At 45.1% G+C, this 25,424-nt stretch overlaps 1 protein-coding gene across 8 annotated transcripts in view; it reads right to left on the reverse strand.

Annotated features, from left to right (window-relative positions):
- Nucleotides 1-10,455: 10,455 nt before the first annotated feature.
- Yap1 (Yes1 associated transcriptional regulator) overlaps nt 10,456-25,424 on the reverse strand; it is an 84,343-nt gene continuing 69,374 nt past the window's right edge. For all 8 annotated transcript variants that reach the window (XM_021645871.2, XM_021645869.2, XM_060369199.1 and 5 more), the window contains 3 exons: nt 17,479-17,609; nt 13,815-13,927; nt 10,456-13,244 (listed from right to left, as the gene is read on the reverse strand). In XM_021645871.2, the coding sequence (XP_021501546.1) occupies nt 13,006-13,244; nt 13,815-13,927; nt 17,479-17,609 (483 nt within the window). In that variant the 3' untranslated portion in view covers nt 10,456-13,005. The remainder of the gene's footprint in view (nt 13,245-13,814; nt 13,928-17,478; nt 17,610-25,424) is intronic.

Genomic DNA, 25,424 nt, shown 5'->3' on the forward strand with positions numbered 1-25,424 from the left:
TGCCTCTGGATATTTTCTTTTTTACCTACAATAAAACCCTTCCCTTAACCATCCTATGGTATGGAACAGTCATCTTGGCAGTTTCTTTACTGCACCCCTTGTTAGTAAAGCCAATTCTTATGCCACTTCTGAAATCTCTTGAATTCATAAGGTGAGGTGAGTAGCCAAATAGCCAAGTCGGCTGTTGCCAACGTTCCGTGCGGTCCTTCTAGGGTTTCCAAGTTGACAATTAATGTTCCTTGAGCATGATTGAAACAAAATATTTGAAACAAATATGATCTTGATTTGTTGGCCTCACTTGGCTCAAGGAGACACGCTGTGTCTGTTAGCAGTGAGCCCAGGGTGGGCCAGGCTTTTAGAAAAGGCAGTGCCTCTGGTGGAGCTGAGCATCTCCCACAGCCAGGAGTCCAGGCAGGCTCTCAGCTTAAGCTTCACTTAAAGGTTCACATTATAACCCCAGGGCTTTATCAGCTCACTGAAATATTTGGCTAAATGATTGACCTGAAAGTTGGTGTTCTCAGACTCAGCGTTTGGAATGAGCTAGGCCCCTTCATCTGCTCAAATGGCCACTGCATACACTTCACAGATTCCTGCAGACAAAGGCTGCAAAAGCGGGGATCCCTGGAGAAGATACAATTTCTTGGAGGTTCATCTTTGCTGCTATATAGCAGCTAAAGGACACAGTGGCCAAAATGTAAGTTTTTAATGATAAATCAAGAAAGTTTCAAAAAATATATTTTTTTCAATACCAGTATCATTTCCCAACTTTCTATTCACCTTCTCTTTACCTTTTTTTTTTTTTTTGAGACAGTGTCTCAGCGTGTACTCCTAGCTGAGAACTTACTAAGTAGAGCAGGCTGGCCTTGAACTCACAGAGCTCCACATGCCTCTGCCTTCTGAATTCTGGGATTAAAGTGTGGCCACCAAAACTGACTTCACTTCTTTAAACAAAACAAAAATGTTTTGAAAGATTCATTATTTTACGTGTATGAGTGTTTTACCTACGTGTTTGTAAGTACAGCGTGTGCCTGCAGAGGCCAGAAGACAAAGCCAGATAGATGCCTGGCAATTGGAGATACAAATGGTTTCGAACCACCACGTAGGTGCCGGGAGCCTGCGTTTTATTTGAGAACAGCCGTGTCCATAAACACCGAGCCACTTCTCTAGCCCCACGCTTTCCTTTCCTTAAATATTATTTAAGATACTGCACCGTAATGTATTAAAATTAGTCAACAGCTGGCTAAATAACCTTGAAGACAGATAGCCAACATCTCTTAAACCTACTAACTCCAGACAGAGTGAAGCATGCTTGTATCACCTTTTATAGCTTACCTTCAGGGATGAAGAGGTGGCTCAGCTGTTACCCACCTGGCACTTCACAACCCCTAGTTCAGGGGGTTCAACACCCTCTTTTGGCCCCTGTGTGCACTGCACACACACGTTGTAGAGACATACATGAAGGCAAAACACTCATACACATAAAAATGAAATAAGTATACAATCAAAGTGTTTATGTATGTGTGATACACACAAATGTGCGTTGGGGGGAGAGTGGTGTGTGTTCATATATACATATTTTTACATGCAAACGCACAAATGTGTGTATGTCTCCTAGTGTAGCCTGCGTTTGAGAACTGCCTCCTGAGCTCTTTTCTTTCTCCATAATTTGTCTACAGTACGCAAGTGTTGGCTCTGAGACCCTTAGTTTTAGGTCACAGTGGTTTTCTCCTGAGTTCAGTTCTCAGCACCTACATCCTGGCTCACATCTGTAACTTCAGGTCCAGGGGACAGCTCTGGCTTAGGAGGTCACCAGCAGCCAAGTATGAACACGTCATACAGACACACATCCACACATAATTAAAAATCTTAAGCAAATAAAAATAGAAGGCATAAGATGAAGAGAATGAGGGGAAAAGGACAGAGGAGGGGGAGAAGGTGTCTATTTTTGGAAAGCAGATGCATGCCCCAGCGACACTGCCCTGAGTGACTTTCCTCTTGGCCTGAGCTGATGCCAGGGATGAGCTGGCCAGTTTCCAAACCCCACAGACCACCAGCTTAGCAGAGACTTAGAAGCCACAGTAGGAGTCCAGGGGGTGAGTGACTCATGCCCACCTGTGTCCTTAATCACCTGTGAATATTTTGAAGCAACTGTAAAAATAAGTGGGAAAAGTCTTTCCAGGCTAGAGTTTGTTGTTTCTCACCAAAGTGCAAGGTGGGGCGGCCTCCCTGCTCTGCCCTCTGTCACCCTTGCTAATTGAAGCTGAGATGCCAGAAATTCCTTGGTGTAATGTAAAAGAAATAACTCAAAGCTTGGGGTGGGGGGGTGAGAATGTTGGTGGGCTGGTCCTTGGACTTCAGTATTGGCCCTGCAGGGATGGGGCTAGGGTGCCCTGCCACCCCTCTGTCCCTGGATCTGGAAAGACTCAGGGTTATCCGACTGCTTCCCCAACCCATCACAGACTGAAGCTGTGTCATGAGTGAAGGGAAGTTGGAGTGGACTTTGACTAGATGAACTAACACCAAGGTCTTGAAAGACACTAGGAAGAACAACCCCAGCTAATTTCCAAAGGGACAAAACCACTGATGTGGGGTGGCAGAGGTCAGCCTAGAGGCATGGTGGGCAAGGCAGATGTGATTTTCTAACCCAGGACCTGCCAGTGGTTTACTGTTTTCTGTGGGTTCCCTATAACAATGCGCCGACTATCTGCCCTGGGAAACAGGCAGCTCGCTGTAAAGGCACACACCAACAGTCCCAGCACTCAAAGGTCAAGACGGGAGGACTGGGAATGCAAAGCCAGCCTAGGGTACACAGAGATACATAAAACTGCCTTTCAAACTCAGCTTCTAACCCACTATCACCACCAACGAAAGCAACGTAGTTTTAAATCAAGGCCAGGAGCAGGTTCAGCTGTAGCTCAGACTCCTGCCATGTGCCCAGGCCCCATGGAGTTCTTATAGTAAAGGATTACAGTTAATTTTCTCCTTGCTGTGACAAAAATACCCAACAAAGTTAGTTTAAGGGAGGAAGGGCTTAATCGGACTCTAAGTTTGTCGAGACAGTGTATCTGGACTGGTTAGCCATGGTGGCAGGAACGTTAGGTCACATAACGTCAGCAGTCAGCAAGCAGAGAGATCACGCTGTTGAGCTTGCTCTCTGCCCTCTTCCTTTTTCTGCAGTCCAGGTCCCTAGCCCCATAGGATGGCCCATATGCCCACATGCAAGGCAGCTCTTCTCCAATCCGGTGACTATTTCTGGAAATGTGCTAGTAGGCACACCTAAGATGTATTTCCATGGAGATGCTAAATCTTATTAAGCTGATATTGAAGACTCAGCACCTCAAGGACTCTGCCTGCCAAGGTGAAGACCAGAGGCTGTAACTCCTCAGGTGCTGGTGTCTTCCGATGCTATTTCTGCAATTATCTGGGAGGATGAAAAGAAATTAGATATATTGCTCTGGATTTGCTTATGATGTTTGCTGTCCGAACTGGTTGTCCTTTTTGTTAATATGTCTCTCTTTTCCTACACCTAGTCTGTCTTCAGCCTCTGAACCACAGGGATGGTACTGGCCTCCGTGCCTCTCTGTCCCATTTTCTGGCCTGACTAATTGTCCTTTGGCAGCCAAAGCAATGTTTTTGTTGGATTTGAGACAGGGTCTCACTATGCAGCGCTCGCCAGCCTGTAACTCATGTAGACCAGCTTCTTCCCAGCCTCCCAAAAATGCAAACCAGTGCTCCCCCACATCCTACATCTCCCAAAAGATATTTAAAAAACAAAACAAAACTACATTGTGGGTATTCACTGTACACCGGTTGCTTCTCCCATGGGGATCTGTCTTCTGAGAGTCATTGCTCTCTGGGGTTACTGACTCCCCGCTGATTGACAGGCCTGCCTCAGTTCCTTCCAGAAGCCACCAGCACCGCGACTTCCTGTTCCACTGATCTTCAGCAGCACTCAGCACCCCTCTCCCAAAGCTCTATCCGTGAGTGCACGCTTTCCTTATCGAATAATATTTAAAATGTATTCTTTCATACAGGTATACAATGTATTTTGATCATACCACCTATCCCCTCCCCCAAGGCTTCCCACAGACCCTACCCAACACGTTTCCCTCCCAACTTTTATGTCCTTTCCTTGCACACGATGAAGCGGTACGGAGCCATCCATCGGAGCATAGTCAGGCTACCAGTGGCCACACCCTTAGGGAAAAGTGGCTCTCCCCTCCCCCGCAGACACTAGTGGCCAATAGCGCCTCAGCCAGGCGTAAGGCCTGGTGGCTACTTCCACACTCCATCCACACTTCAACCGGCTTGACCTTGTGCAGGTAACTCCAGCTGCTGTGAGTTCACGAGTGCAGCAGCCGTGTCCCGAACAGCATTTCACATCATCCCTTGCCATCTGCTACACTTACCTTCCTTCTGCCCCCTCTGCTTCATGAGACTGTGTAGATGCTCCATGTCTCAGCATTTCACAGTCACTTATCCACAGCCCGTTGGCCAGTGTGACTCTCTACGTTAACATTTTGTCAACTGTATTATTATTACTATTATTGTTTTGCTTTGTGAGACAGGGTTTCTCTGTGTAGCCTTGACTGTCTTTGTAGACTAGGCTGGCCTGGAACTCACAGAAATCCACCTGCTTCTGCCTCCTGAGTGCTGGAATTAAAGGCACATGCCACCACACCTGGCCATTGCCAATTGTAAACCAGAAGCCCCTGATCATGGCTGAGCACAGCAAAGATTTATGAGCATAAACATGAACATTTAGAGGGCCACTGGGCAAGACCATTTAGGAAAATACTAACCATAGGCTCTCCTGCCCTTGGGGCTTATAGCTCTGCCCACACTTTGACCAGGTTTACAGTATCAGGAATGAGTTTTTTCTTCTGTGAAACTAGCCTCACCCCAAATCCTATCAGAAAGCAGTAACTTACCTCCACCACAATCACGTCATTATTGTACCAGCGGGCACATATTACCCTGCAGATTGTTATAGCAAGAATGGTCCAAGACTGAGTAAAACCACTGATATCTCTTCTCCTCCGCTGGCCTGCACAGTACCTTCTAGCTCCACAAAAACTAGCCCATAGCAAGTTTCCTGGTCATCTTGAGGTTGAGTTCTCTTACACCCGCAACGAAATCTGTGGTGTCTTCAGCGGGAAACTAAGAGCAATGGGAATGACCTGTGTTGTTCTAGGGATCCCTGCAGCTCCCTGACCCAAAACTCATAGGCAGCGTCCCAGGTGGCACTGAGCTTTTAATTTAACAGTCCATGTCTTCCGGGAACAGCATTGTCATCACCCCTCGATGCAGGGTAACCTCCACGTAAACTCTTTAAAAATTATATATTGTAGTTAGCTTAAAAATTAGTGAGTCTCCGTAAGTCTTTTTTTTTTTTTTTTTTTTTAAATATATCCTTATGTTTTGGTTAGCTTACCCTTTCTCCCATCTCTCTCCATTATCACCCCTAACCTTAAACCCACTATTCCTCACCTCTTCTTGAAATTACGTGTATGCGTCTATATGAGGGTGTGTGTGCTGGTGCCCTTGAGGTCTAGAAGAGGGTTTTGGCCCCTTGGAGCCACCTGATGTGGGTGCTGGAAACTGAGCTCGGGTCTTCTGGAAGAACAGCAAGCACTGTTAACTGAGCCACGTGTCTGGCCTCCTCTCGAAGCCTCTGCTTTGGTCACAGTCAGCGTGTGCGGGGCTCACTCCGAAGTTTCCCTTTACCGGAGCAGGAAACTGAGACTTCAGCTTCCAGAGTGGACGGTGTAGTGGGGCACCAACCTGACTGGACTAATTCCTCCTTTTCAGTAGCACAAGGTTCTTAGCAATGAGAGAACTGGAAATGTTCAGGCCTTGGGGATTCTGCTTCATTGGTTTTGGAAAACTGATACAACTTTGGCCAATAATTTTTAGTTCAAATCAGTGTTTAATTCCCAAAATACCACCCCAGATTTGGCCAATACTGGCCTCTCCACTCCAGGCCAAGACGTGGCCTCCCCCAGGAGCTGGTTGATAACCCTCATACGGCCCGATGAAGCTGGAATATAGAACTGTATTATTCAATGGTTTTGATCACCAAAGACTGAAGCCTGAGTTTTCATCCTCTGTACACATCACCAGACTTCTGTAGGCTGTGAGCAACCTATTAGGGCTGGAGAAGATGAGGAACACGTGACGTGGGGAGCGACTTCAGGCTAGTCTTCTGTCTGCTCATGATCACATCTTTACATCTCATAAAATCCAAGGTTGGCCAGAGACAAGGCCCAGTGAGTGTTTGAGGGCCCACACTGCTCTTGCAGAGGACCTGGAATTGCTACCCACCATCGACAGCAGGCAGTCCACAATCCCAGCAACTCCAGCGTTGGGGAATACCATGCCTTTTTCTGGCTTCCACAGGCACCTGCACTCACGAACACATACACATAAACAATTAAAAGTAAGAATTCATAAGACAGCTGGGGTGCGGTGGTGCATGCCTTTAATCCTAGCACTCGGGAGACAGGCAGGCGGATCTCTGAGTTCCAGGGCAGCCTGGCCTATACACAGAGAAACCATTTCAACACATAAACAACAAGCCCTCCAAATCTGAAGATCTTGACTCAGTGTCCAGTTATGATCACACAGGGCCAGTGCAATGGCTCTTGAGTAAAGGTGCTTGTTGCCAAGGCTGAGGACCTGAATTAAGCCCCAGGATCCAGGATTCCTCACGAGTTGCCCTTCAATGGCCACATGCATACACAAAGAATGTACAGGTGTTGTTGTAAAGAAAAAAAATTAGCTGTTGGGCTATATGTACCCTCACCATCCATCTCCCAGCCCCCATCCAATGCCATCTACCTTAATCATCCTCATCTGGTCTACCTTCCATCCATAATCCCATGGTACTTGCTTGTATTCTTCATCTGGGCCCTTTCATGCCATTATTGGAATCCTTCCTTCTGAGATCATTTTTTTTCCCCTCCACACTAACCAATCGTCCTCCTCTTCCCATCCATTTCCCACGATTCTTTCTTGAACCCAAAAGCCAGGAAACCTTACCCAGGACTACCCCATTCTGCCCTGCCCAGGTATAGGCTGTTTAATCAACCAATCAGATATAAAGACTTAGTCAGGTTTACACAACAAGGATAGTTTGGGTAAGAATGTGCTCTTCTGAGCAGAGACAAGATCTTGGGGGCCAGTAATTAACATCAGAATAGACAGCCCCAGGCCAACCCCCAACATACATATAAAAAGAGGTTGGGGGTCATCCACACAACACTTAGGCCTTCTGGAGAAGTAGCCCACTTTGGATATCTGTTGAAACTCTGTCCCAGGAGCCCATCTTCTTACGTGTACACATGTGTAGGCCAGAGAAGATGTCATTTCCTCCTTTTTCTCCTGAGATAGAGTCTCTTACTGAACTTGGAGCTGAGCTGGTACCCAGGAAGCCCCGATAATCCTTTTGTCTTTGCCCCCAAAGGCACTGGAGTTGTGTGGCTGCTGCTGCTGCTTCGGATTTGACTTGTGAGGTTGGCAGTAGGTGCTACTAACTGATGAGCCATTTTCCCAGCCCCAAGCTTCCATGCCCGTCCGCAGTAGGGATACTTAAACGCAACTTGCTGAAGGAGAAATGATTTCAGGCAGGATTCCTAGGGTTTGACTCTCTGGCCTTGAGCCTCCAGTAGCTCAGGCGGGTGGGAGTGAAATGTCACGGTGCTCTTCCTAAGGGGTCACTTGATCTACATGCTTCAGAAAGAATTTCTTTTTAAGTTGGTCAGGTAGGCAGGCTGTCACTGTAGTTCTCTGTAGGGGAGACAACTGTTTGCACAAGTCCAGGTCCTTAGCACTAACGTAAGACTTGAAGCTAATGTCTCTAGGGGAGGAAGGAGGCTGAGGGCTTAGCTCACCTAAAGCCTGCATGGCCCCTGGCTCTGTCTCCAAAGAAGGAAGGGACAAAGTTGCTGATGTATGACCTGTGTTTTAGAGACAGAGCCTGAGTGTTGCCCAGAGAATCATCCGAGTCCTGAGCTCTGACAGCGACCCTGCCTCTGCCTCCCGAGCAGCTGGGTCACCTCCTGAAGCAGTTAAGCTCCCCAAATGGAAGGGTGTTTAACACAGGTTTCTCGTGACTGCAAAACAAACACTAACACACATTTAAAGTGCCTGATTATAGCTGCAGGGAATGACCCCTCTTCTGGCCTTTGTGAGCAATTGCACATTCTCACACAACAGATACATAAAAGTCATCAAGTGGGGGCAGGAGGACATGGAGGACACTGCCAGAGCCATGTGACTCTAACCAGCATGAGAGAGAACTTTCATATTACTCTCACAGAGCCCAGTTTAGGGCAAGTGACGGGTCAGGGAGAGAGGTTGGGTGCCCTCAGACAGGTTGGCAGAGCCCTTTCCCCGCAACCGCCTAGGCTGCTTTCTACTAGGAGCCCCACAGGCAGTGTACAAACGCCCCCAGGCAGCTCCTGAGCTGTGAGCACAAGGCAAGCCCCCCCCCCCTTTTCTTTTGGTGCGAACACACTGAACACGTGACTTCACACAGGCTAAGTGTGGGCTCCACCTCTAGCTCCAAGGTAGTTTGTTCTGCTAAAGGGAGAAAACAATGCTTTGGTCAGGTAGACCTGAAAGCTTTCTAGACATTGCGATTGTATACAAAAATAAATCCGATTTACTTCTTATTCAAAATCCAGGTCATACTTTTTTTTGTGTGTGTGTGTGTGTGTGTGTATTTATACGACAATTCTTTCACAAATATAGTTTGTTTTGGAGACCATGTAAGACTGCTTTAGAAAAACAAAGGCCGGGGGTGGGGCAGAAGTTTGGGTGGTGGAGTGCTGGCCTAGCATGCAGAAGCCCCAGCTCCCTCTGCAGCTCCACAGAAAGTGGGTGTGTGGTGGCACACCTCCAGAACTCAGGTGAAGGACCAGGAGTTCAAGGCCATCGTAGAGACCGTGCCATCATCACCTTTGTCTCCTGTGATGCTACATGAACGCTTTACGGATGAGAACAAAGCGGACTCTAGAGAAGATGGCACCCTGGCGCTCTGATGTGGAGCGCACAGGCCACGGCGGTCAAGAACAGCCTCTGTGGTGAGACAGCTCCGAAAAGCTTCTGAGAGGTAACCTGACCCTGGTACCTGTCTGCCAGCAACTACTGAAAAACTTTTAGTATTTATTTTACTAGAAAAGCATTAAGCCAAAAAAGTTTTAAAGTTTAAGAAGTAGTTCAGGTATATATTTGAACCACATGAACAAACAAGGCAGTACATAATTTTTAAACTGTTAGTATCTAATATGAGCTTGCAGTTGTATCTAAGATAAAAATATGTAGATTATAGACATATACATATATATACACATGTATGACAAGTGTGTATTATCAGAAACCTTTCAAAAAGAAAGCATTAAAAACACGGAGGAGCTGGGTGGCGGCAGGTTTTAACTGTAGCACCCATGAGGCAGAGGCAGGCAGATCTCTGTGAGCTGGAAGACCACCTGTTCTACTCCTGGAACTGCCAGGGGAATAGTGCCTGGTAAACAGCCCCCTGGGGAACTGTGAGAGGCGCCGAGGAAAAAAGCAGAAGGCAGGCCTTTACCTCTGGTCTATCCCCTCCCCCAGTGGTCTTGGATGTGATTTCATGCAAACAATTACATTCAATTTATAAGATGTTTATTCCTGCTGGTGTCAGAACACAGCTGTAGAACCCAATCTGGTCAGTGTATCCTGAATCTGGATATGGCCTTCTGCCTTGCTTTCCCAGATAAAATCTATAGTGTGTGCCAGGCACTGTGTTGAAATTAGTCCGTCCCGAGAAAAGGGCTGCTTTGTTTTACCTGTTTTTCTGATGTTTTAATGAATGCAAACCACTGTCCTCTGACCATTGCTTTGTTACATTTGCATATAAAAGTACACTGAAACCGAAGTAAAGCTGTCTGTGACAGCAGACTGTAGTTTGCCCGTTCTTTAAGGCCCACAAATCCCAGGTCTCAGACACAGATCTGCACAGGACAGCTAAAGTCGACAGGCTACACAGTGAGTTCCAGGGCAGATAGGGCTACACATAGAAACCCCGTCTCGAAAAACCAAAACCAAATGAAACAAATAAACATGGAGAATACTTTTTAAAGTACAGACATCAAGAGAGAACACCCACAATCCTTATAAAAACATGCTGGCCACGATAAAATTATTTACTTCGTTGTTGATGTTCTTGCTCCGTCTTTAGGGCACACTTTCATTTAATATGAGTACGTAAAACAGCACCAGCACACAGTCCACAGCTGCTTCCTCAGGGCCTTTTCTTTTCTTCTTTTTAAAAGTTAAGTCTCTGTATTTAGGAAACAGTTAATATAGAGCACTGGTTACACTGAACCCCCAAACAGCACCCTCCTCCCTTGATTCCCAGGAACTCAAAAGAAGTTCTAATTGAAAAGAACACAAATGAAAAAGAGCTGACAATTTTAAGATTATAAAAATTGGTTTATTGTAAAAGATATTCAAGAATAACCAGTTAAATTCTTATCTGCATGCTACCCACTACAGCCAGGAAGCATTAAACACTTTGGACAGAACAATAGAGACTACATTGAGGCCGTGATTCAAATTCAGTGAGAGAAAGGGTGCTCAGGTTTCCCACAGTCAGGGAGCACTGACAGGCACCAGGGGCTGATGGACACTGAGGTATAACCAGGCAAACGGTCCTGAGGGAGAAGGAAGGTGGCACAACTCACTTGGAGGAGGGGAGGCTTAAGCGGCTGGGAGTTTAGGAACAAGATGCGAGAGAAGTCTTTATTGAAGGGAAGTAAGTTCATCAAAGCTTTCCTATCACGGCCCCACTAACTCTCACCAGCCCACGCCCACCTTCCCTCCCCCCCCAAAGCTAGTCTGCCCACACAGAGGATGCACTTTTATTCTGCAGCTTTCTGGTAAACCACAGGCACTCGTCGATGCCCTACCATCTGCGCCCACCACACACTGCTGTGTAGCATGCATCTGCTCAATTCAATCAGAGTAGAATTTCATTTCTGTTCTAAAGTCAACGCATCCTCCTGGTGGCCATTTCCCCAGACGTAATTCAAGGGCGAATCAGCTAGTTTCTTAATAAAGCCTTAGAGTCGATGGCTAGTTTCTTAATAAAAAAGCCTTAGAGTCGATGGCTACGAATGACTGACCTATGAATCATATATAATACACTGATTGCATTTCTTGAGCACTCAAAGTACTGAATAAAACATTTCTACTTCCATTCTCGAGCTACACTAAATTAAAGGGCCAAAACACTTAGATTTCTATCTTCCTAAGCTGAGGCTTTTCATAGTAGCAGCTTTAGCCAGGAAAAATTTTTTTTGTTGTTGTTCATTATAAACCCTTGAAAATAAGGGATTCTTCTAGAAGCATTCGAAGGCCCTTAAATGACAGAGGTGCCAACTGGTGCCACTATAACTCATAACCAACTAGTACTCACAGCTTATAGTGAAGAGTTAATTCATGCTTATTTTGTTCCTTTAAAAATACTCTTTGGAAACCTTTATTACTCCTGGAGACACACTCTAAGAATCTCTCTTCTCGCAAAAATAAAGGCATAATCATGCTTCTCTATAGTTCCTTGCTAAGTTCGACTACCCCCACACATTTACTAGTCTGATTACTTTACCAGCCAAGCATGGCCTCACAGCATTCTACACACTACCTACCCCAGGGCTGATTCAGCAGAGACGTGTGAGCAGGTTTCCTGGAGACAATCTCACAGGTAACACTTAATCTGGTCTTCACTGTGTTCACTACAAACGTGAACTGAAGGATCTGAATGTGCGTCCCAAACAGAGGGGGAGGAAAATGGAGGCCCGCCCCTCTCAGGCTGCTGCCTGCTCAGTGACTGCAACATGAACCGGTCCAAGGGGAGGGAGGCTACCTGTTCGCTTCTGTCCAAGTCCAAGCGTACAGAGGGCAAGAGCCCCTCTAGAACACTGCCCTACCCCGAACACCTGCAGACTGCCCCAAATAGAACTCACACTGCTTGTGAAACATAAACTGCCAGTCACGCATTCTAAATGGATATGTTCAAGGCTACCATTAAAAAAAAAAAAAAAAAAAAGGGAAACCATTAAAAAGATACATTCTGCTACCACACTACCATAGACATTTTAAGTGTGTGTACATATGTAGACGAGATAACCAAGATTTAAATACCATGGTAAAAAGCAAGGAAATACAGATTTCCCCCCAAAAGAACAGTATTGCCTACCCCAAGCTACAGCTATAAATGACTTCACTATGTCTATGTTCCAACAAAACCAACCACCAAAAAAAAAAAAGGAAAAACAACAACAAAAACAACCAAAACACCCACAAAAATATCCATTCAAACCTAGCCTAGCGTACGTGGCAATAATTAATATATTTCTATGGAAACTGTCTCATGCCTCATAAGCTTCTATGATAAAATCCAGGTCACTATGTGCCTAAAGGGATCACTAAGAGAAGAAATAGAAAGTCCATCAGTCTTCAGCCCAGTCTTTAGCATCTCCCAATCAGCACTGAGTACTAGATCAGATGCTTTTGTCTTGTTGGACCAGAGGGCCAAAGGCAGCTGAAGAAAACACCTCTGAACAAATGCTGACATGAAGCTTTTCAGTTCCCAGTCTGTGTGTTCAGTTTAAATGATGGGTGAAGACACCAGCGGACAAAATGAATGAAGAGTATCCATTATCCAAACAGGCTATTCCTCAGCAACCCCAAAGAGCAGTAGTTATCATAGCAAAGGAAACCAAAGGGGTTTTGTTGTTTTGTGGTTCTGATTCCTCAGAGCCGGCTGTGAAGAGGTCAGCAACATTAAGAGCAGCGATGGGCAGAGAAGAACAGAGCAGTGGATGGAAGATCCCTGCTGGACATGTGTTCACCTTTTCTGTATCAGCCAGAGAATCAGTGGCTGGCTTATTGCATTTCAGGGATGCATGCCTTAGGCTCTGTGGATCCTTCACAGATGCAGAGAGTGGCTACCCGGCAGCTCTATAACCATGTGAGAAAGCTTTCCTTATCTAGCTTGGTGGCCGCCAACACAGATTCCATGTCATTGAGGATGTCGGAACTCAGTGCTTCCTGTAGGCTGGGCATCAGCTCCTCCCCTTCTATGTTCATGGCATCTCCTTCCAGTGTTCCAAGGTCCACATTTGTCCCAGGGATGGCTTCCAGGTAGTCTGGGAAGCGGCTCTGCTGCGAAGGCAGGGTGCTCTGGTTGATAGTGTCACCTAGTTTTAGGGAGGGAAGAACAAAGCATTTTGTGAAAAGCATTAGAGCTGCACTATGTGTGCAGAGAGGTGGGCCCAAGGGCTCCCCTAAAGGGACTCATGATTTAGGTGAACCCAGAGGAAGTTGAAGGCAGGCGTGAAAGGCTCCTGACACTCTGGGGAGACCATGTCATGGTCCTGCGCTCTCCTGGCCCTCCACGACAGGGAGATCTAGCTCCTCGGTACCTGTGCAAGTCTCTCAACTATAAAGTCAGTAGGGTTTACCCTAGTCACCCCCACAATCTGGCTCCTAGCCCCTGTATGCAACACTTAAACACCTCAGCTGAACCAAAAGTATTCAGAGAAAAGATAGACAGTGGCTCACATAAAAAAAAAAAAAAAAAAGAAAGAAAAAAACCCACAGTAAAACCTTATCTCACCAAGAAAGGAAAAGCCAGTGTTGTTAGCTCGTGCCGTAATCTCAGGACTCAAGGGCCTCTAAGGCCAGCCTGGCATAGCTACACAGTGTGACCCTGTCTAAGAAGGAAGGAGAAACAAAACCTCATGAACTGAAAATGAATAAATACTCGCCTGTATCCATCTCATCAACACTGTTCAGGAAGTCGTCCGGTGTCCGAGGGACACTGTAGCTGCTCATGCTGAGGCCACTGTCTGTGCTCTCGTCTCTAGAGTGATAGGTGCCACTACGAAAACATCGACAAAGACAGACAGTTAATCAGTTCAGGGCAAACAAAAACGTGTGTTAGACAAGACCATGATTCTCAGAGGAACAGCACAGCCTCTTCAGAGCCCAACAGCCTCTGTCCTAGAATAGGACAGACACACTGACCAGGAACTAAAGTGACAGGTGCTAAGGGGTTGAGAGCTAAACAAAGGTTCTGAGCTTGGTAGCAACTGAGAGACAAACCAGACAAGGTAACTATCCTGAAGCCTGGGGCCTCCATGGTCTCAATTCCCCAGGTAGAGAGGAGTCAAAACCCAAGCTCATGCTGACTCTCCAGCTCCTGAGGCAGAAAATGGTAAGGCAGTGATGGCCAAGCTCAAATAAAGAGCCAGAATGCCTTTTTGCCAAAACAGATGAGTCACTGAAGATAAGAATTCCCACAGAAAGAGCCTCTTGCTTCTGTTGGGGGAGGGGAACACCCAAAATATCTCAACACCAGATAAGAGGCCCAGCTTCAGAAGTAAGCAAAAACAAGGCAAAGGGCCTTCAGGAGACATTGGAGCCAGCATGCATTTTACTTAAGTCTGAATGAAAAGTCTCAAGATTGCATTCAAGAACAATAGAAGACAGCTGGGAAATTCCTAAAGAGAATACTTTCTTAAGTGATGGCAGAGACCTGTGGCTGCTATCAAATAGAAACTGAATTTTACTAACCCTAATCTATACCAAACAGACCCCAACCAAGCCCTGAAGGTGACTGTTTCTCTTACTGGTTTCTGATCAAAAGTGTAGACCGAACCTCATAGGATGGATATTTGAAGTGTTTGTTTAAAAAACAACAAACAACCAACCACTGGATCCCACCCCAGCATTTAAAAGTTTTATTTTAACCTCTTTCCCTGACACATGGCAGCTGCTGTTTTATGACATTGAATCTGCCAGATTTTATTAAAATTCAGAAGCCTCACACAAATCCAAGAAACAAACTTGCTTCTGAGACCATTGGTATAAAAGACAGCCATGTGGATTACCAAGATGCCTGTGAGCTCCTACTCTAAATGGCAGGGATGCTGTTCCCACACGGGGACACACATCAGACATTTGAGTCTGTTGCGGAGGAGGTGACTTTAGATTTCCGCAGAGTCCCAGGGAGGCCCAAGGGGAAGCCCTTTGTGATCTGGGGGACCACTCACACTGCTTTCCACCGAATCCCAACTAATAATGGCCTCTCATTGCACTGAACATCTAGGCAACCTGACAGCATCAGAGCAGCTCGGGAAACAGGGGTTAGGATGGTTTGGAAAAGATGAACACACACCATGGAACAATACCACAACGGCCCTGAGCTGTGGCTGCAGCAGCTGTGAGTGAAGGGCTTTGCAGGTGAAGAGAAAGGAGCCTGCCAAGTCAAAAGCAAAGCTTCAGAGAGGAGCACAATCGAGAGACAGGCGGGATGTGGACCCAGGTGCAGCACTGGGCTGAAGGTACAGAGATGGAATAATTTTTTTTTTTTTAAAGAAAGAAAACTGTCATTCAGTGCATTTTGGAATCTGGGCATCAATTCTGGGACCTCAGCCTTCAGGAGGCTGAAAGGAGGACTTAAGTGTGAGGATAGTCTGGGTTGTAGAGCACAGCACTTGACAGAAGAAGCTGGGAGCACAGAGCACGAGTGAGCGGGACGACCCTAACAGACTTCCACTGTGGTTTCAGGGGGGTCCTTTGGCCTTAGCACGCAGCTTGTCAGAGGTTTGACTGTCAGGAAGATGGGCAGCCCCGCCCCCAGTCCCCCTGCTTCCGAGAACAAATCAGGTACTTGACCAGATCTGGAATTTTTCTTGTGGAAGATTCTCTGGAATGGCTTCTTCCCACCATCTCCAGCTACAATTTAGAAGTACAAGCTGTGTAAACAGACTTGACTTTAGAAAAGATTTAGGTTCTTTATCTCTCTGTACACAGTAAATAAGACACCCTTTACTTTGCACCTAGGCAGGCTGTCCTGGATCTTGCTGTGTCAGCCTCCTAAGTGCTGGGGTCACAGTGTGAGTTCACACCCTGGCCTGGGCTGAAATACCATTTTATATCCTCTGAGAGCAAACCTACCTTCCAGGCCATTTCTCAGTTAGTTTTTTTTAATTTTTTTTTTTTAAGATTTATTTATTATTTATACAGTATTCTGCTTGCAAGTGTGCTTTCACGCCGAAGAGGGCAACATTATACATGGTGTGAGCCACCATGTGGTTGCTGGGAATTGAACTCAGGACCTTTGGAAGAGCAGCCAGTGCTCTTAACCTCTGAGCCATCTCTCTAGTTTTCTTTTTTTTTTTCTTTTTTTTGGCAAGATCTCACTATATAGCCTTGGCTGTCCTCAAACTCACAGGTACAAACCCTGCTTCTGCCTCTTCAGTTCCAGGAGTAAAAGCGTGTCTGGCACCGGTCTACTCTTATCAGGACAATGGAAAATTCAATTGCTTAAATTATTCTAACAGGATAAAAACACTTTTTGTTAAAATTAAGAATGTTTTTCAATTTAACTGTTAAGAATTTTACAGTTTTCCTAAGGAGGCGAATCTCTATAACCTCAAGGCCAGCTTGGTCTACAGAGTGAGTACCAGGACAGCCAGGGCTACACAGCAAAACCCTGTCTCAAAACAACAACAACAACAAACAAACAAAAACCCCACAAAACTAAGAAGGCATGTGTCACTGTCACCTGGCTTCCTAAGCCAATTTAAAAAGGGGGCTATACGTTGGGCATGATGGCTCATCCTTGTACTCCCAGCACCTTGATGGCCAGGGCAGGAGGATCACTGATCCTGAGGCCAGCTTGGGCTACCAAGAGAGACCCTGACTTAAAGGGGTGGGTGGGGAAGAAGAGGAAGGAAAAAGTATGTTGCTTAAAAGCATTTTGGAGAGACTATCCCAGAGTGCTCCAACTTTTTAAAAAGTTAAGTTCTGCAAATGTTTTATAACAAAGCAGGTAGCCTTTGGTTAAGTATTAATTATAAATGGTTCAAAGCAAAAATACATGACTGGCAGCAGTTCTCAACACAGCAGTTTATGTACCAGTACAACAGAAGTCCAAACCCAAGGACTGTGAACCTGCAAAAGTTACACTGTTTAAAAATAATGCCACCAGAGTTAGGTTTGAAAGTTTGGGGTAGGGCATAACTGTATATTTTACCTGTTTAAATAAGAGCCTTAAAGAACACGTGGCCTTAGGTGAAGAGCTGTGTGGAAAGCTCCAGCCACTGGTCCTTCCCAGCACCTGAAGGGGCCAAGGGGCCGTACCTGTACCTGCTTTCACAGAGAGGCAGTCACTCGCTCCTTCAATCTGAAGCAACGTTAGCATAGAGTGTAGCAGAAGAGAGCATGTTGGGCTTTGACCCAGTTCTCCACAAGCCTGAACAGCTTGCCTTCTCCTGCAGGATACAGGCCCTTTAATCCTCAGCTTTGCTTGCACTTGGCATTTGTGGAGAGATGGTTGACACAGATGTTCAAAACAGGGTGACAAACACTAAGCAGAACAATGAGACAAGGGTCCTTTCCAGAGTGGACGGCATTCTCACCAACCTGTTAAGAAAGGGATCTGAACTGTTGGTTGTCATTGTCCTCAACTCCTGAGACATCCCGGGAGAAGACACTGCATTCTGAGTCCCCCCATCCTGCTCCAGTGTGGGCAACTGTCTTCGGAGAGCTAATTCCTTAAACAAGCAAGCAAACAAACAAATGTAAAGAGAATCGGTCTGCTAATTAACAAACATTGTTAGATTTCAAAGAGATAAAATGTCACAGAAAAGGTAAAAACACACAAAGGTAAAACATTAACATTTTAAAGTTAAGACACTTCCTAATTAGAATAACCAAATTCTACAGGTCACATAACTAGAAAGAAACTAAGCCGCAGGGTGTAAAGTTTGCCTATTTGTACTAACCCCAAACATGCATAACTATTCCATTCCACTTTTCTCAAAAGAGCCCTAAATCTTCCCTAAGGCAAGTCTAGGTTTTGAACAAGAACTCTTAGATTGTGTCATTACTTACCAGCTCTCAAAGGTCTGGGGCCAGCAATGGAAACAGAATAGAAAGAACATGTGATGATTTGCTGTCAGACAACGCCATCCCCACGCCCCAGCCCCAGCAATGCTTGCCCTCTGCCATCAAGTCTCACCAACTTAGGAACTGAGTTAACATTTCTTCGGGGATCCGACAGTGCTTAATAGAATCCGACCTGGAAATCTTCACAGCTGACCAGTACTAGAGACACTTAAGAAATTTTGGGCCAGGGTCTCTCAATAATGCCTTCACACTGTAACCCTGTACATTGTGGCTGTTTCCTGAATGAACATCACTCCTGCCTGAGCACAGCTCCTCACTCCCCTCTTGTTAACTGACTTGCAATATGGACTTTGCTGTAAGTCACAAAGCATTCTCCTGGCAGCTTCTGTGCAGTTTCCCAGGGCCAAGGCCCATCTAAGGCACAGTCCTCCTCCAGCCTCTCCTGCCCAATCAGCACTCAGAGCCCAGGGCTGGTGAAACCTTACTCTCCACAGCTACTTAAATGGCAGTTCTTCTCTGTGAACTCCACTTCTTACCCAGGCTTATTTATACCTCTGGCCATATCATCCTTTAAACTGATGATCCTTAAGAGAGTTGCACTGAGTATTCAGGTGTGTGAACTTGTGTGGGGATACTGGAGGGAAAGATCACCTTAAATTTTTGGTAAATTTGAACACAAATTTTATATTTTCTTCAATTATGAACAGTCAACACATTACTGCTTCAAATCTTAAAGTACTATTTATGCTCACAATTTAAGAGTTCTAAATATTTTTACATATTATGAAAAAGCCATGTAGTAAATAATAATTTCATTATCTTGATAAACATTATTAATAAAACTTTCATTCCTCAACCACCAGGAAAATGCAGACCAAAACTAGTCCAAATTACCATCAAGAAAACAAACAACAAATACCATAAAGGCTGAGGCAGGAAAGAAAGGCAATCTGATGTGATATTAGAAGGGCATGTCAGTTAGTACAGCCACAGTGAAAATGAGTGCAAGACAGAGACACTGGGACAAAAGGACCATCAGGCCAGATGTAGCACCCCTGGGAATTTAATTCCTAGAGACACTTGCACATCTATGTTTAATGCTGCATTATTCACAACAGCCAAGACAGTGAGGGGAAGTAGTCTAAAGACCCAACAGCAACAAGGTGTAAGTAAAGGAAATGTGACATACATTCACAAAGGCTTTGCCTCGGCCACGAAGGAAAACACATAGAAATGGAGGTCAACATGGCGAACAAAACAAGCCCTACTCAAAAAGGGGTATCATATGGTTTCTCCCACTGAAAAATCTCAATTAAAAAACAAACAAACATACATGCGTGTACACACACACACACACACACACACACAGGCATGAAAATGAAAGGCAGGTTATTTGGTCAGGGAGACCAACAAGGAAACAGCAGGACAGAGCCACGTGTGTAGGGCAAATGAAGAAAAGCACATAGTAACAGACATGTAGGAAATGAAGCCCACTAAACATTTTATCCTTCATGTAGTTTGTTTGTGTTTTGATACAGGGTTTCTCTGTGTAGCCCTAGCTGTCCTGGAACTTGCTCTGTAAACCAGGCTGGCCTTGAACTCAAGAGATCCACCTGCCTCTGCCTCCTAAATGCTGGGATTAAAGGCATGCATGAATTATTTTTATTACATTTATGTATTTGGTGAGGCATGTGAAACTCCTGCAGTTTCACAAAACTATTTTTTCCATGTGTGACTTCTAGCTGAGCCCCATTTTTGGATGACGTCTTCTCCCATTTAGCCCTTCACACTCTCCCACTAGCTGCTCCTGAACTGATGACTAATTAATGAAGTATTATCATGGACTTTTTAGGTTCTGACATCCAGAAATTTTCACTTTGGAGCTGGGTGCCTGGCTCTCAAATGTACTCAACTTTATGCCAAGATTGCTAAGAACTGCCAGGGGCAGGGAAGGGGAAAATCATAGTGATCCTTAATGGAATTACTATGGATGAAAGGCTTTGTCTGGGCCCTGTACCTATGTAGGTGGTGTGTGTATGTCTGTTTTTCCGACTTGCTCAGTGTTTGCATATTCTCTAGCTGGTCAAGCACATGATCACTGCTTTCTCATTTCAAGAAGAACATTGAGACTATCAGGCCCAGCCTACGATTTTCTGGCTGTTTCTGCCATCTCTTCCTGTTCTGCTCAAAGGCCAACACTTTCCTTCGGGGGTCCAGTGATGGCCTCCATTTGTGTCTGACAATTTCATCACTGCCTGTCCCTCCATCATCCTGAAACATGAGAAGTATACTCCTGTACTTTCTCAAGACTGCTTTTCCACGTGTGTTTTTTGCTAAGACACTTCTATTATCTAGGGCTCCAGGAAGGCAATGCTTTCCTCATGTAACTCCTATGACGGGCCCATCTGCATTTTGCACGCCATGTTGTTAAAACCCCAGCACGTAGCAGGCTCGCAGTACTGATCACACTGTGTTAACCCCATGTTCTGGAAGGACAGGGTAAACAGACTCTGCTACTGAATAAACATACTGACTAACCTATATTATTCTGAAGCTGAAGGGGCCCAGGGTCCTGTGATAAGCTAAGGAGGCATGCCAGGCAAGTGCCACCACTCCCATGTCCTAGCACCTCAGGAGCATTTTATCAAAGAGACTTATTTCTGTCTGCCTGGTTTTGAATTACTTTCAGCAAACAGAAGCATGGCCATAGCCAACAAACAATAGAAATAATTGTAGTGGGTTGAATTTTCACAGTGCTTTTATACTCTTTTATCTTGGCTCTTTTGATGAGTGTTCTTTTCCAAGATTACTGCATAGGTCAAAACTAATAGCAGCCTTCAGTCAATTGTTGTGGCACACACCTTTAAATCCCAGCAGAGATAGGTGGACTCTGAATTGCAAGCAGGCAAGACTCTGGAGAAAACCTGTCTCAAAAAAAACCCAAAATGGAACAAAACAAATAGCCTCCACATTTTTGCTACATGAATTCTGCTGTTCTTTTGGTTTCATTGTTTTCTTCTTAAAAAAAAAAAAAAATCACTTATTTTTATTCCACCTGCATTGATGTTTTGCCTGCATGCACATCTTTCTGAGGGTGTAGGACCCTCTAGAACTGAAGGTACAGACAGCTGCGAGCTGCCAGGTAGGTGCTGGGAATCACATCCCTGCTCTCTAGAAGAGCAGCTAGTCCTTCTTAACCATGGTTGTCTTTACTTCCCGATTAATTTAACGACTCAGTTCCTTTCCTCAGCAGACTGCATATCCAGCAGTCTAGCCTCACAAGAAAGGCAACTTGGAGCAGTGAAGCCAGCCATTCATTCCTAGTCACCCAAGGAACCCAGCCTCCAGAAGAGTACCTGGGCCATGATCAAAGCACCAGTTAAACTAACCTTGAGAGGATCAATAAAAACAGATGACGGCACTGTAGGAAATGGGGTTAGTATTAATTTGCATGAAACCAGGACCGGACATTATACTCAGGGCAAGAATATCTGGCTAAATTCTGAAACTTCTAGAACAGAATTGATTAGGTACCCTAAGTACTTTTGAGAGTACAAATTGAGACATCTCTCTTGTTCATTCATTCTTTTCCTTGACTCACACAGGGCAGGTTCATACCTTCTTTTGTTTTTCTGTGCAACCTCCCACCCTCAAACAGGGTTTTTCTGTGCAGCCCTGCCTGTCTGGGAACTCACTCTGGAGACCAGGCTGACGTCCAACTCACTGAGATCCACCTGCCTCTGTCTTCCAAGTGCTGGGATTAAAGGCGTGCGCCATCGCTGCCTGGCAGGTCCATGCCTTCTAGCTGCATACACAGGTCTGTAACTGCCACTGCTAATACCACTATCAGTTCTCTCCTGCTGCTGTTTTCATTTTCATTCCTGTCCTCAGAAAAAAAGGCTCTGTGCTTCCTGCCAATCCCTTCACCTGATCTAGTGTTTAGATCAAGTTGCACACGCACACAAGCACACACACCTACACACGCAGTGAGGTGATGGTGCACACCTGTAATTACAGTCCCTGGTAGGTTATGGCAGAGGTCTTCAAGTCCTAAAGCCTGGGCTACGAGAAACCTGTCTCAAAAACCAAACAAAACCTAGAACTAGTCTAAACTCTCTCTTCAATGTCTGACTATATTAGTTCTCTTTAACTTTTAAAAGATGACACTGTTATTTAATATGGAACCACATACCAAGTGCCTTCCTTTTTTCTGGGTAGTACTGAGGATAAAGTCCAATACCCCACACTTGCCGGCAAGCACTATGGAAATTAACACCACTACTCCAGGGTTGGGAAACTCAAGTCCATCCTGGAAAGCAGGCAAACCAGGCTTCCTTATGAACCAGCATGGAAAGTTCCCTCCAGAGAAGGCTGGGACCACTGACTCTGCTCACAGTGCAGAGATGATTTTAAACAGGTCCCAGATTGGCTGAGATTTACAGGCTCACTGGGAAAAGCTACTGCGTGTTTGAGTTATTACAGAAGAAAATGTGCTAAAAATACTTACTTGACTTAGAAGAAGTCAAATACTCTAGAAGAAATATTTGACCTCTGACACAGAGCAAAAGCCTGACAAGGCTCTGGCCAAACTTCTTCTGAGTTGCTTACTTCCCCATTTCTGAACGACTTTCACAAACTTTTCCAACTACCTTTGGGAAAAGAGAAGTTTGACAAACTTGTATTTTTAGCTCAGCAGTCTAATTTTAGGCGCTGTGTTCAAGATGAAATAATCCAAGCTCCTCAGAGACAGAAGCAACTTGCAACATCAAATACTTTGGGTGAAATCACTCTTGTCAACTATCCAATTCATCCCAGGCTGTTATAACAGCTACTCCACACTGACCCAGTTACAGAATGGGTGTGCTTTCAGTAACGTGCGCTTGTTTCTGTGGTAAGGATTGAACTGGTGAGAGGCAAGCATTCCACCGCTGAAGCTACAAGCACAGCCAACATGAGCTTTGATAGCACAGCTAACAGCTGAGTTCCAGGGCACTCTCCTTCAGTATCTGACTAGGTAACACACGGAGCAGGACACACTGCACTCCCACTTATGCTAAGCGCTGCCCTATGCCTTCTCAAAAGTGCTGACAACGGGCAGAATGCTTTTTGTGTATAAGTGTGACTGTCATGGGCCATTTACCTAAGTACTTTCAATTTCACAACACGCTTGTTCACTAAAAGCATATGCAGATGAAGAAACACGCAAACTCTGCTGCAACCCTTGTCTGAGCAGTAACATCTACACCAGAGTGGCAGTGGGTGCATGTCAATGTGAAAACAAGGAGAAGTTGTTTTTAGACTCAGTGAACTCCCAAAATCACTCCTTTTTTGTGATTTTAAAAAAATGGGTGAGGAGGAAGACAGGCATGCTCCAGTAGCTGAGGCAGGAGTACATCTAGTTCAAACCCAGGAGGGTCACAGATAACAAAACAGAATAAAAGAAGATAGGGGTGGGGAGAGAACGAACAGGGAGACAGTATTATTTGTGCAAAAAAAAAAAAAAAAAAAAAAAAAATCAAGAGCAAAGTGACCCTCCATGCGGTTGACAATTTCTTGAAGCCAACAGTTTTAACTTCACTCAAGTCTGGTGCAATGACTCACATTTGCGGCGTATGAAAATACTATGATTAGCCATCTGAGGAAAGGACAGCCAAGGGAACCTACACTCTCTTAAAGCAACTGTTGTCTTTGGCAGCACTGAGCTATGCTACAGACCATGTGCTTTTGGAGACTGCGTGGACATGGGTGTGGGCAAGTCAGCAATCATCTGTTCAAGGAAGGTCACCTTTATGAACTGAAATCTAAATGTAGGAAATGAAAAGGAACTCCAAAAATACACATTCTTAACAGTCTGTCTTGATGATAGCAGCCTGGATCAACAATTCTAAAAATAGCATAAGCCATTTATTGTTCAAGCCATTTTCATTGTTCAAGACAGGAGTCTTAGCCAGGTGTGATGGTGCATATTTGTGACCCAAGCTCCAGGCCAACCCTGTCTCAAAAGACAAACCAAACCAAGACAGACAAGGGTCTTGTCAGGCTCATTTTCCAACTCATCTTTAAGTCAGAGTTGGGTTGGGGATGTAGCCTACTGGTAGGACTCTTGGCTATACATACAACAAGGTCTTGGGTTCAATTCCCAGCCCCCCAAGGCAGGTGGAGAGAGATTTGTTTCCTAGTACCAGACCCTGAACCCAGGAAGCCATGCATGCCGGGAAAGCATACTCCACCAGTGACTCATGAGTCCTTAACCCCCTGTATGTTGAGATGTGATCTTGCTTTAAACTTGATTCTTCTACCTCCTGAGCAGCCAGGGCTGCATAACCTTCAGCAGGTTTGGCTCCCACACTTTTTATTCATTTTCTGGCATGAGGGACCGAATCTGGGACACTAGATGTGCTACGCCAAGTGCTCTGCTACCCTCCTTGTCCTGGTTCTTAATGTCTGTGTCATCTACCAAATTATTTTCAAATACTCAAGACAAATCTTTTGACTGGTGGAAGCATGCAGCACACCTTGGGAGCATCGTGCGGCTAAGTAAGTCTTGGCTCTGTCGGGCAACACCACAAAGTATCACCCTGAGGTTCAGGAAGGTTTCTGACACATTCCTAGAGTTTGGTCTTTTGTAACTTGGGACCAAACAAACAAACAAACAAACAGCTCAGAAAGCCCCTTATGGCATCATTTCTTTAAGAGACAATTTTAATTAATAAAAAACAAAGTAAACTCATAGTGGTGTGCAGGACTTAAGGCTAACTACTCCCCAGCCCACTGTCTATAGGCCAGGCAGGCCCTGAGCTCACAGCAGTCTGCTTGCCTCTGCTCCCTAAGTGCTGGATTCCTAAACAAGTTCTGCAATTATGGATATTCATCACCAAGCTCAGCTCGCCCCGTCCATTGTTCTACAGAATTTTCTCAGATGCCCACCAAAAATAAAACTTAATCAGTTAAACAAATCTAGGATTTTTGAAAAATTGGAGCTTCCAAGAGAGAAGAGAGATAATGTTGGGAAAAGTGTTAAAAGAATTCTAAATTACGATTTCCGATATCTGCTAACTTGAAAGACAGCTTTGGGCTGAGGGAAGCCAAATTATTTGCTATTACTAAATTCACAGTAAAGAAATGTCTTTGGTAATTGTTTTCACATAGCTCTCAACAGTGGTGTGCTTTTGCTGTGCTTGATTAAAAACATGGAGCAGATGGGCTGTTTTTCCTTTTTACTAGTTAGCGTGTAGCTAGCCAATGTCTCAACACTAAATTACGGAGTACCCCCAAGGCACACTGGGTAGTTCCAGGATCAAGGGGAAACTGGTCTAACCCACAGCCACAAAACACTGACAACATTATGTCTATGAAGAATAAAACTGACTTTTGACTGTTTAAATCTGAGGTAAAACATTTATATGACTGTCTTATTTGAGTATTTCACCAATTCTGATGAGGGATTTTTGGGGAGGCTT

The sequence above is a fragment of the Meriones unguiculatus genome, chromosome 1, assembly GCF_030254825.1.
Source record: "Meriones unguiculatus strain TT.TT164.6M chromosome 1, Bangor_MerUng_6.1, whole genome shotgun sequence".
Lineage (NCBI taxonomy): Eukaryota > Metazoa > Chordata > Mammalia > Rodentia > Muridae > Meriones > Meriones unguiculatus.